At 41.2% G+C, this 13,182-nt stretch overlaps 1 protein-coding gene across 1 annotated transcript in view; it reads right to left on the bottom strand.

Annotated features, from left to right (window-relative positions):
- Nucleotides 1-13,182, bottom strand: part of CACNA2D1 (calcium voltage-gated channel auxiliary subunit alpha2delta 1) — a 575,362-nt gene that overhangs the window by 243,245 nt on the left and 318,935 nt on the right. Inside the window, exon 6 of the mRNA XM_025203238.1 lies at nt 5,898-6,027. Coding sequence (XP_025059023.1) covers nt 5,898-6,027 — 130 coding nt within the window. The remainder of the gene's footprint in view (nt 1-5,897; nt 6,028-13,182) is intronic.

Below are 13,182 nucleotides of genomic sequence, written 5' to 3'. Positions count from 1 at the left end.
ATTAAAACATACCCCACTGCTGACTATGAAAGCTGTGAAAGCTTGGACAGTGCCTCTTGCACAAAAATGCAAGACAGTGGGTGGGGCAAGACTGGGTGGTGGTAACAAGCCCGACACAAAGAAAATCAAACTTCACTAGTGGCTTGCAACCCAATAGGCGTAAGAAAGAGTAGAGTGCTTACGGTACCCAATACCAGACCCAGGCCGTAAGATAATAACAGTCATGATAACAGCCCTCAACTTTCTACCACGCCTGAGCCAAAAAAATATAAGTGATGGTTAAAAGTATTGGCAGAGACCTGACACGTTTGTATTTATTAAGGCATAGTTCTCAAAATAGGCAGTCAGTTTCAAATGGTTATTATGTTAAACCAGTGTATTTTCCTGAAACTCACACCTATTGTATCCAATAGTCTCTGATCTTCACTATCTCCATAAGTCATTTGATGCAGCTATTTATTAGACTCCATTGTTAAAATAACTACTGCACTAGTATTCTGTCATCAACTTCCTAAAGGTACCTCATTCAACCAATACCCATCCCATTCATTCCAAACTGATCAAAAGCTTGCAAACTTCACAAACCCACAAACAGGATACAATTGCAATGTGTTAATTCTGTCCTTTCCTGCTTTGTTAGGACGCTGATTAACCAGCTATCAAGAAGGAATGCTTTGAAGCTATACAATTAAAACAGTATAAAAAACAAGACAGAACTGCCAGCAAGGTGTGTGCATCCAGGAAAGATCAAGAAGCCATCCTGCACCACCCAGCACAGGAGTACCCACGCTCTGTAAAGCTGTACAAGAACTGCTTCCTGCCTGCATTGGGTGAAGTTTGCTTTGAAGCTAAGATAATACAAGGACTGTAATAACTCATTTCTTGAATATTAAGAAAAAAAGTCTGTTTTTTTTTTTCTGTCATTTAGTTTTCTAGTTTGTTGATAGTTATTAAAGCAAGCCTTTCTGTTATTCATCAACTGAGTGTTGGGTCAATTCTTAAAGCACTAGGTTTAAAAAATTGGTTTCTAAGTGCAATATGACCCACAAGCATGTGTATAGGTACCCAAGTAAAACCAGGATTTTGACCACACACTTTAAGAGTGACAGACAAACTTAGATTGCCACACAAATAAAGGGAAATTTCACCTGAACATAAGCAAATTGGTTCTGAATAAAAAAAAACCTCTTTCATCAAAACAATCAAATAATTTGACAGTCATAACTCTACAATATCCCAGTACATACTTGGTGGGAGGGGGCTGAACTCTCTATTAGGCCATTGGTAGTTGCCAAGACATATTTCAAGTGATGCCACTACACCAAAGACACATGATGCTTCAGTATGTGAACAGTGACAATTTGTTACTTTCATCAACTCTTCTGAGCTAATTAAACACTGGAGTGATGGCAGTCTTTGACTCTTGCAAACTTTTAAAAAGCTGACTTAGAGTGAACATCTACTATGAGGAAAGCAGGAATAATTGTATCTCAGTTCTGGTGTTTATGGCATTGATTTGTCTAGCACCTTTTTCAAAACCTGGAGAAACAGTAGTCCTGAATCCAACTGAAGCTACCACTGGCTTGCATAATTTACCATCTGCTCCAAACAGCAAGAGCAATTTCCAACAGTACTCACCAGAAAGATTAACCTTACTTCAGTTCCAAGCAGGGCGGCCTCTCCATTTTGGGCTAGCAATTTCACTCTTATACTTAGAGATGTAAGGGGTTGTTTCAACGGGGACTTAAACTTGAAACCTGGGTTACTGCTAATAGAAGCTGCATGTCAAATTCCCGTACTAGACTGTGGAGAGCTGACTTTAAGCTACGTGTAGACATTGCCAAATGAAATGGGTCAGCTATGCTGAGATGTCTCCTGGTACAGCTTAACTGGGTGAACATGTCACCTGTTGTTTGGCCCATTGATCTTGCAGGACAACAAGCAATGTGATCAATCCCCACTTAACAGGGACTAACCCCAGAAAACTCTAGACCGCATCTCTGCGAGCAGGGAAACCCCTTTCCCACTTAAAAAGATGTGCTTCAGAGACTCCCAGAGTCTGAGTCTGTAAGAAGTGAAATCTAGGCAGGTGCTTCCAGGGCTCGAGGGGTCCAATCTTGTGAAGGAATTGAGAGGTACATGGGATTGAGCCCCTCAAATGCCGGCAGTGATTCATTACTCCAGGGTTACTGGACAGCATGAGCAGCTCTGGGTTGCCCATGCTCTCATGCCATAAACCCAACAGACATCTGCCATAATAAAGCATTAGAAACTATTTTTTTTTCATAGATTCATAGATGTATTTCTACCTTTTGTGATTGCCAAAAAATGTTGGTGCAACAATGGTGACAAACATCTTTTTGCCTACCTTTTGTGCTGCCATAAAAACTGTTAGAGTGGCACAAAGGTGATATCTATTTGTTACAGCCAAATTAGTTCTCTTATCTGCTCCTGGGATGGTGTAATAATGCACTACCCCTTATTCACAGCTGACTGTAACATTGTAATCCAGCTCTCCGCAATACACTGAAGATCAGATCCTATTCTACTTACTGGGGTCTCCTAAGTGGGGGTGGGAACCTAAGTGACATCTTATTCCACTGAAATTCCTGAAAAAACAACTATGCCTAGGTTTGTAACGTGCCATCTTCTTAAATGACATCTGCGCATGCAAATCTCAAATGAGAATAGGGCATTCAAAAGAATTATCCCAAATCTCATTCTATATCTAAGCATCTGCTTCTATAACCTTTTTTCTTGCCAACCCCATAATATGTTTGATAAGGCAAAACGTCTTCCCCAAACCTGCTTATCTTTGTTCAAGATAAGTCAGTCAAGGAATACAATTCAACCCTGACCCTAAATGTGTTTCTCAGAGATACTTCCTGGTATACCCAGTTATCGTCTGTGTGTAGCTAAGGAACTGAAAAGTCAACGGTTCTCAGACCATATAACTGTTCGTTAGTAAGGCAGGCACCTAAAATTCTGTCACAAAGAAGGAAGGAGTGAAGTGCTAGCAGTATAAAGAAATGCAGGCAATTTTGGACAAAAAAAAAGAAAAAGGAAAATTCAGTTAAAGAAATTTGGTTTTGAAAAAAGTATGTCCTAATGTTGAGAATCCTACTTATTGCTAGATTACCTTGCCTAAACTAGTGCAGCATTATATGCTAAATGTTATAGTGCTTTGCACCAAATAAATACAATCTGGAACCCCCTTGCACGTTATGAAACCTGTAACTTGAAAGTGTTTATAATCTTACGTAACCCTGGTAATGTATTTGTGTTGTGTGTGACAGTCTGCCAGTGACACTTATTTACATACCCCTATTAGATTACAGGAAATGATGGCCCTTATCTACATATTGCAGTTGGTATGCATGCTTTACAGCAAGGGAAACTCTTGTGTTTGTTCTGACTGCCATAGCAAGTGACTCAGTTTAGCAGAGCAACACCCTGACCCCCTGCAGCAAGCATTGGTGAGACAGGTGAAAGCTTGGGCTAGCAGCTACACGGGCTCTACAAGATCCCATGTCCATCCTGTTTGGGACGAAGAGAGAACTCTGAAACATACTGACTGAATAAAATGTTAATAGCTGGCTGAAGTGGGCTACTGATTATTAAGGGTTTCCCAACTTCGTTTCATGTCCCACTTTCCTTCCCCCTTCAAATAACCCTGTTATAGTGTCATAATTGCTTACAAGCGGGAAGTTTGTTCATATTGGAACACCCAAACAGAATTAATTTTTCCAGTTTTCTGGGTAGGGCCTTGAGCCAAGATAATAAAATTTGTGTAAAACTCCTACAATGAACTTGACCATTATTACTCCTGTCCCATGCCTGACAGAAGGGTTACAATTAAGCTGTCACCAAAAAAAAATCATTTATAACTATGTAAATAAAAGTTGCACATATAGGGATCTTATATTAAAATTAGACAGATTTCAGGACTTTTTCTTCTTTGAATCTAAATCATATCTTAGTCAGTTCACTCCTCTGGCACTTAATGTGATAGATAGCCTCAAAGAATCATGAATTTCTCATGAACCACATCTTCCTCAAATCAGGAAACTCAATCATTCCCCTCCCGCCTAAGAAGTTACACGTTAACCGTTTTAGATCCATCTCACTAAATACTAAAGTTGTACTTCCCTATGTAGATTTTTCACCATTTAGGTTTACAGACTCTTGATAGTAAAATTATATCAGAACATATTCCTATGATATATATGCAGCCTTATGAATACTGCCTAGATTTCTAAATCCAAAAAGCCGCAACACTTCACATTGCCATAGCCAAAAACCACATCAGAATTCACAAGGCAATTCAAAGGAAAAATAGCTTTCCAGCAATAGGAACCATGCAATTTCTCCTATGAGTTTAGCAGCTAAGTGAAGAGGCTCTTAAAGATAAGGAAAGGAAACTGTCATTGTCTTCACTTTAATAAATGCTAAAGTGCACTTTAATTGAAGGATTAAAGTTAGAATCTTAGAATAATCCTGTAAATCTGTGCCATTCAGATACACCATCTGAGAAATATCACTAACTATGATTTCCCTTCTCAATCCTGTTGACATTTCTGTTTTCACTCCTATGTCATTTATAAATGCAGACACATGATGATGGCTATGAATTTTAAAGAAATGCAGGTCAGGTTAGGGTCTCCTTCCTGTTGATGAGATTTTGGCAGAGAAGGCAGGCCGCAGAATTAAAATGAATAGCACTAAATAAAAAGAATCTTGTTTTCAGGTCCTTCTGTTTGCTGGGTTTTTAAATTCTGCAGGCATTGTCTGTGCAAATAGCATCTACCATATATCTTCTTACTACACTACATACCTGGATTTTAAACACTTTCTAAAAGTGGCACTAAAAATTTCTCTATCTTGAAAAACAATGTAACACTTTTTGGATGTTTTTTAAAAACTTAAATTCCTACTGGAGGTTGGACTAGATGACCTCCTGAGGTCCCTTCCAACTCTAATTTTCTATGATCCTATGATTGTTTCCTGTACATGCATAATATGAGAAAACTCATTCAAATACTCTTAAAATCCTGCACTATCAAAAATGCTTCATACATGCTACATGTAGCAGAAGTACTATTATTCTGAACAGCAAGCCAGTCCCTTGAACAATTTATGCTTTGGGGATATGTCAAGTGCTTCTAGTATTCATCTCTGCCCCAGGCTGAATTCTTCTAAAGAAAAGCTATCAAGAATACTTTACCCTAGATGAAAAAACAGCACAAAGAGAGAATGAATGAGAAAAATTAGGCTACTCATAAAGACTTTGTTTGCCTTAAGTTCCTGCTCCTAACTCCACTTTCCAAATTCAGACCATTCTCCAGCAGATCTTCATCTTTCAAACAGTTGGTGGTCTAATCCGGAGATTCTCACCAGTGTGCCACAGCACCTTGGGCCACCCTGAGATCTTTCAAAGGTGCTACAGGGTGCCACACAAGTTTAGCTCTGTTAGGTATGCAAACATGATTCACAATGTAAAGCCGGACGTCAAATAGAAATTCACAGTGTTAAAAACATTCTGACCGGTTGTGGTTTTTCTGAGTTCTTTGCAACAGAATAAACGGCTTTATTGGGGGTTTTCTGTAGTCAAAAATGTGAAAACTAAGAACTGGGAACTGGAATTTTCCAAGCGGGGGGCCAGGGGACGGTCGGACTTGAGTCCAAAAATGGTTGCGAACTATGGAGTCTAGTCAAATAAGGATATTTCTATTGTACAGATCATGTGATTAAAGATTCTTAAAAGAAAAGTACTTACAGATATTCATACTCAGAACAAAATAATTTAAAAAGGCATGGTTAATCTGTTTGTTTTTATGAATGTCATACGTAAAGAAGTTTACTATAAATATAAAGCCATATGTTCACATGGTACTTACAGCCCTCATAAATATCAGTTGGTATGTGAACTGCTGCATGCTGGTAAGATGTTTGTCGTCGAAAAACAGGATCTTCTTCAAATACTGGTCTGATTCTCTGGCTGCTAGTCTCCGATTCATTCTTCTTAGACTTTGTAAAGAAAAGACAAGGGAAATATTACAATCAGTGCTAAAATTTTACATCCATCCATCTATCTAGCTATAGATATAGATATAACTAGATAGATATATCGATATCTTGATAGATAAATATAGATATATCTATCTATATTCATTTTTGCCTCTTGGATCAGAACTGACCCCAAACCTGTCATTAATAGCTAAGGGTTTATGTGTATGAAAATACAGACACACACACACTCCAATAGCCAGATTATCCTGTCATTTATGCTGGTGTAAATCTTCATTACTCCAGTATGCAGAACATAATGCAAGAGCACTTAAATTTATTGCATTGCACTGATTCATATTCATTTTAAATCTGTGAAGGAAAAGTGTAAATATAATTTATTCCTATAATCTTTCAAGAAATTATCACACAGACAACAAACCTTATATGGGTACAAAACTGCACAAATTTACAAGAGGATGTTTAATAAATGATATACGTCATTTATAATGAGACTGACAAATAAAAAAAAAAAAACAACTCCCATGATATCATTTAAAAAAAATCTGTTTCAGGATGCTTTTTTAAACTGATTTAACTCTTATTAGATCAACTAAATAAATACTCCTAGCAATCTTGTTTCACAGGGGCCACCACATAAATTCCAGGCAAAATATGGCACTAATCAACTAACTGAACTAGTAAAATGTGTGGCTGCCTTGCAATCATTATTCGTTATTCAGAGCAAGATAAGGAACCTCATGCTCATTTTGCTGAGCAGTTACATTTGTAGGTATTGTAGGTATTACAACAGACTTCCAGTCAGTGGAATGTCTTTGGAGTATAAGTATAACTGTTTACTCGAACATATATTTGAAAATCAGGAATCATCTACTCAATGTTGCATGAGATGTCATTTAGTATGTCCAACTCTCTCCTTTATTTTCATAAGCAGCTCTAAAGCTGGGTACAGACATTCAAGGAGGATAGGGGGAGTTTGGAGTTAAAAATAGCCACCCAATCTAAGGGAAGGCGGGGGGGGGGGTTGTTGTGGGGCAATTGAGGAGTTAAACAGGTATGGAGGGGATTGGAGGTCCACAGAGGGATTGGGGGGCAGGCGGATCCACAGGACTGTTCAGGGGGAACAGCGGGGAATCAGGGGAGCTAGTGAGGTCTGCCAGGGGTGGGGGGGAGGAGGGGGATTTGAGCACCTGTGCAGGATCAAGGGACAAGCTGGATCCATGGAGGGACTGGGTGGAGCATGCAGGGTCTGCAGCATGCATGCAGGGTCCTCCCCACAGCAAATCATCCCTTCCACCCCTCTCCCCACTGGGACTTAACTCCTTAGGCTCCTTACTCCTTAGGCTCCCAGCATTGGCCAATACTGATAAAACTGGAACATGGAGCAGCTTGTGAGATGGGGGTTTGGTGGGAGGTGGAGGCAGGAGGCCAAGGGGCTAAAAACAGACGGGTGCCATAAGGGCAGGGAGCAAAAGCTCAGCCCTGGGGCCAGCAGCTGGGCTTTCCAAGCCCTACGGCTGTGTTGGAAACTGTACAGAAGCTTGGGAAAGTTAGATCAATTTGAAAAATGCAGCTAATACCATCTAAACTAGACTGCCTTGGAGGTAGGGTTAACTTAGATCAGGGCAGCCACTTTTAGACCAATCTAGCTTTCCTGGAACTTCTGTACAGTTTGCATTTAGCTGGACCTAACGAGGGATCCAAGTATAAGGTCCACACCTGGTGAATTAAGTTAGATTGCATAGCTATTTTTAACACGATCTAACCTCCTTCTAGCCCCCTGAAGGTCTGTACACACCCTAACACACCCTAAGTGTTGTACCTTGCTTTTATGCATACTACCTATAGCCAGTATCAGCAACAGTTTAAATATATTGTTTTCTGTTATGATTTAAATAAAGCATTAAGTTGGCCCGACTACTGCTATAATGAATGACTGAGCACGGTAGTTTTTTTCCACGTCTGAAAGACCACCTAAATAGTTAGCAAATTTTGGAGCGTTACTTATGATTTATTTTCTTGTATCATGCTGTCATAATTAATGAAGTAGTGCAGTTTTGTAAATGAGATTCTAACAATTCATTGTTGATCTGAGAAAGTTTCTCTTGTGCCTGCAAGTCATTGTGTTAAAAAAAATCCAAAACTTTACACTCTAATATCTAATTAACTCCAGCAATTGCAATCTCTATTTTTTCCATAAACCTGTTAAAAAAAGAATACTACAGACTATCAAGTCACATTACAACTATAAAACAGCAAAAGGGTAAGATCTTCATGAATGTTCTCCTCTATTTTCTTCAAAGATAACCTGGTTTGAGCTGCTTCGTTTTGCTTTGTTGCGGGGGGAAGGTGGGGGACAGGAGAGAGGGCAAGGGCTTCCCATCCAATTATTTTTCACAAAAGTATTACTCCAAAGGGTATGTTTACATATTTAGCTGGAAGGATGCTGGAAACTAATCACTTATATGAACGTGAAACTCTACCATCTTTTGTCATCTCACTGTTTCATCAAATCCTGAGCAACAGATATCTGGATTTTGGCTAGAGGGCCCAGAGTCCTCCCTCCTAGCTATATTCTTTCCCTTCATCCTTCCCCCCTCCTCCACCCCCCCCCAGTGAAAAAACTGTAAATCCACCCCCAAATTTTGTGAACTCTTCATTATCCATAAGCATGTAGCATTATGTTTTTGTACAACCTCCAGCAAACGCAAACTGCCTAACAGCACAGTTACCACCCACCAAAATCATTAAGTATGGGGGCACTTCCCACTGGTTGAAATTCACTCCTACACAGGAAGTGCCAGACCAGAACCATTTGTCTGGGTGTCTAAACAGGATTCACGCAGACTTTAGACACCTTAATCCACAAATATAGCACTGCTGCCTGGCAAGTTGTCACACATGCCATGCTGCTGTCTTAACTGGAAATTGCATAGCTGTATTTGCACAGTGCTTGGGATTGGATAATTAGCCCTGTCACTCATTGGGACAATGAACACCATATAACATGACTACAGCACACCTAGTTCAGAAGGTTACCTGCACAGAGCAGCACACTGCATTTCAGAGTCTGTTGCCTTACATGGAAAATTTTAAATAAATGCATGGTAAATTTGTGATAAAATCATACTGAACTCACAAGAAACAATTCAGATTCACTCTTCTTCAGCCCAAATTATTAGACATCTTTACGCAGATCTCTAAGGTTCCCTGACTTTAGGCTTCTGTACATGTTCAGAAGCAATCCAAAAATCAAGCAACTAGGCATCTATCTTCAACCCTAAATCTGTTGTGATCCAGATTAGTACTGGACTCTCAAAACTCTCATTAAATTTCCAATCTGCTGGGCAGGAGTTTATCACAGAATTAATTTAAAAGCCTAGCTGACACCAAAGGAAGAAAATCATAATAAAGGGATCATGGTTCAATAGCCCAAAAAGGAAGACCCCTGGAAGAAAGAGTCCCCAGGTTTGATCCCTGCCACCTGAGTTATTTGTTTATTTAATCAATGACTAATTTGAAATGGAAATAGCCCTGGCAACAGGGACCCAAAGCTGGGACTCATCCTGACCAGAGGTGTATCATCTTTACTAGATACACATTCCCTCTTGTGTTCTTCTGGTCCCATGCCTCTAGCTCTCTTTGCTGGCCAATGGGCCCAACTTCAACAGAAGGGGTGATGCCCACCCTGCCTAGAGTATATCCTGGTGCTTAGGATACTTTCCTGAAAATGAGATGTGTACTTGAGTGCCCTCAGACTAGAAAGAGCCTGGATTCCTGATCTCCCCCAGGCAGAAGATGGACAGCACCACTGCCATCATCAGCCATGTCTGAGCAAACAGAATACTGAAATTTGTGCTGAGCACAGTGCTGTTTTTCAGATCTCTTGGTTTAAACTGATTTGGATCAACTGCTTGGGTCAAGATGCCTAATGTTTAGGTGCTACAATGAAGAAGTAAAGGTACTTCTGAAAACAATGTGGATCCAGCCATTATCCACACCATAACGGAGTGTCAGTCATTATAATGGGATGTCTGTAACTGGTACCATATCTGAATTAGAGTAAAACAGATGCAAAATAATACTGTACAAAAGGGGAATCTAGTATATTTGTGCTGATATTAATTGCACAACAATGATAGCCCTAAGAATTATGTTACTAGCAATAGATTAAATACAATGGTTAGCTTTTAATATCCAGAGCAACTTTGTTTTCTGAATAGTACTGCCAGGCATATATATTGCAAAAGAAAGTCATCCAATCCAGCCTGTGAACACAATTAAAATCTAACTCCAGCCAATTTCACTCCTGAGGCAGGAGCTGAAATACAATCAGTAATGGCAGAGGAAAATCCCATAGGAGACAGAGGCTGAAGATTAATTTTCCATCTATTCAAACTCGGCCTTCACTTATTGAATTACATTGTTACCTACCACTGACAGTCAGCAAAATATCTCACTCATTTCTCTGAAATAAATCTTCAGACCAATTTCTCCCTCCCCTGTGTCAGAGTTACCATCAATTTCTCCTTTCAATTCACATTTGTACCATTTTAAAACATTGCTGTAAAGAAATATAGTTCGCCATTCTCTGTCAGAATAGAAGAAAGCTGATGTTGTGGCTAAGGACTCCACAGATGTAGATGTAGATTTCATTTACATTTTCCTGTAGATTTTCTGTGACCTCAGTCAAGTCACTTGAACTGATGTAAACTGGAAGCTTTAATTTTAATTTAAGCAGACCCTTCATCTCTAATTCAGTGGGTGAATCTAAATAGGTAATTAATATGGCAATAAAATCTGGCACAGTTTGAGCCAGAGTTTATTGCTCCCAAGTGAAGCGTTTACATGTGCACCCATGGCCACAGCATGTTGAGGTGAGGTGGAGCAGCCCTGCCTGAAAGGTCAGCCTGCCAACCCAGAGCTGCTCCGCCCCAGCTCAACTTGCTGCAGAAGGGAGGGCTGGGGCCTGAGGGTGGTCCAGTGCAGGGCAAGCCAGCAGGCAGCCTCCACACTGTAGCACCCTCATGTCCCAGTCATCCCCAGTCACCATCCACACATGCATTTCAGTGCACAAAATAACTCTGCTATAGGATAGTACTTCTCCAGGACAGTACTATCCTACAATGGAGTTAATTTACTGCACCCTAATAGTGGTGCATGTGTAGATGATGATGTTTTACTGAGGAGCTACTGAGTCTACACAGTACAGTGAACGTGTAGATGCCCCCAGTGGGCACGTCTACATGAGATGTTTACTGCGTAGTAGCCTAATAACACATTGCTGTAGTATGCCAGTCAAAAACCATGTGAATAAGCTACTGCTCAGTGTTATTAGGCTCAGTAATTGTCACAAAAAAAACCCTGTGCGCCGGAGCTACTGCACAGTAAATGTAGTTAGTGTGTATTCAGTTAGTACTTCATTAAGGAAGTAAACTAAATGTACAATAACTACAGCTCATTAATGAATGTCTAGATGCACCCAGCAAGTCTTATATAAATTAGAAATAGTTCTTCCCTCCTTACAAGAGTATAGCAAAGATGAATTCATTTAGGCATGTGAGGTGCTCAGACTATTCTGAAGAGCTGTACTGAAACAGCTCCATAGAATGAATGAAAACATCAAACCTGCTTAGAAATCTCAGGATCATTCTTTTGGTTCCTTCTCTGGTGCAAGTAGCTTGAGGTTTGATTCTCTCACCATTTTCCTTGAGTGCAAAATATAAATTGCTTTTACATCATCACGGTAACAGAAAGGTGAAAAGATTTTGTTGCCCTTGCTAGTAAATGCTCTATATAATTTAAAGCTGCATGTGTAACTGTTTATGCTGTATTCCTTTAGACTGCAGTAGAGGATACCAGAAATTATATTTAAAAGTGTAATATACAGAAAATTCCTTCCATGACTCCATTATTTTTTTTTTTTTTTTGCTGCCCACAACTTGCAATTATTATCAACTCATGTCCTGCAAAAAATGGAATTTTAGTTTGAAAGATACTACACAGAAGGAAGGAAGGAAGGACTTTGACTTTTTAACTACTTAATTCAGGGGGCTGGGGTACAAAAACTTGGTCCCTCCAGGGTCATACAAAAAGTTGGCCCCTCCAACTTATACAAGGTGCACCAAGCCAGGTGGGCCAGTGGGGAATCTGGCAGTCTCAGGCACCGTTGCCACGGAGTATTGGAGCGGCCCACCAGCACCTGGGCATGGCACATGTAGAAGCGTACATACCTGGGTAGTTCACATGACAGAAAAGCAAAAGGGCAACCCGTGTCACTGTCAGGAGGCACAGGGAGTGTCAGCAGGGTGCCAGGCCCACTGGCCAGCTCACTGGCAACGGCTGGGGTGACTGGCAGCGTGAGAAAAGCCTTGCTTAGGGCATCTGCGGCGTACGGAGCTGGTGTGCCCAGAGATGGTCATCAAAGGTGGCTGCTGCCTCCGGTGGGAGGGCAGCCTGGATGTCATGCAGAAAATGGCCCATTCTGCAGACAGAGCGCATGCCTAGCCAGGTGGTCAGGGCCTCAGGTGAGAGCCAGGCTGACTGAGCAGGGTCAAGGATACAGGCAGAGGACACGAGCCTGGATGAGGGTAGTTGCGAGTCTGGTGGAGGTCAGGCTCGGCAGAGGGCACCTCAGGGCTGGGTTGTGCACCAGGGGCTCCCTCAGCAGCTGCGGGAACTACAGGTGCCAGGCCCGAGGCTGGCGGTGGAAGGTGGACTGCCAGACTCATACCATGCCACAATAGAAAGTCGGAAGCACCACCCAGTTCAGAAGCATGAGGTCCAGCAGGAAGAGCTCCCAGTCAAAGGTGAGGGCCCACACCCTCTGCAGGAACCGGCATGCCAGTTGTTGTCAGGGTAGGTGCTCCTCACTGTAGAGGAGTTGCTGAAGGGCTTGCAAGCGGAAGGGGACCACCTTGCTCATGAGGTCAACCAGGCTCTGGCCTCCCTCAGTGACAGGTAGGTAAAGAACAGCTCATGGGAGCCAGTGGCACCCACGCCAGAAAAAAAAATCTACCAGGAGGCACTGGAGCCTCTCAAGTAGGTCCTATGGCAGGTCAAGTACAGTGCACCAGTACCACAGTGTCACCACCACCAGGTTGTTTGAAATGAGGACACATCCATGCTAGGAGAGGCTGGGGAGGGGGCAGGAAC

This window comes from Alligator sinensis, unplaced genomic scaffold (genome assembly GCF_000455745.1).
Source record: "Alligator sinensis unplaced genomic scaffold, ASM45574v1 scaffold567_1, whole genome shotgun sequence".
NCBI classification, from domain to species: Eukaryota; Metazoa; Chordata; order Crocodylia; family Alligatoridae; genus Alligator; species Alligator sinensis.
Note: the sequence above shows the minus strand (reverse complement) of the source record. Positions and strands in the feature narration are given on the sequence as shown.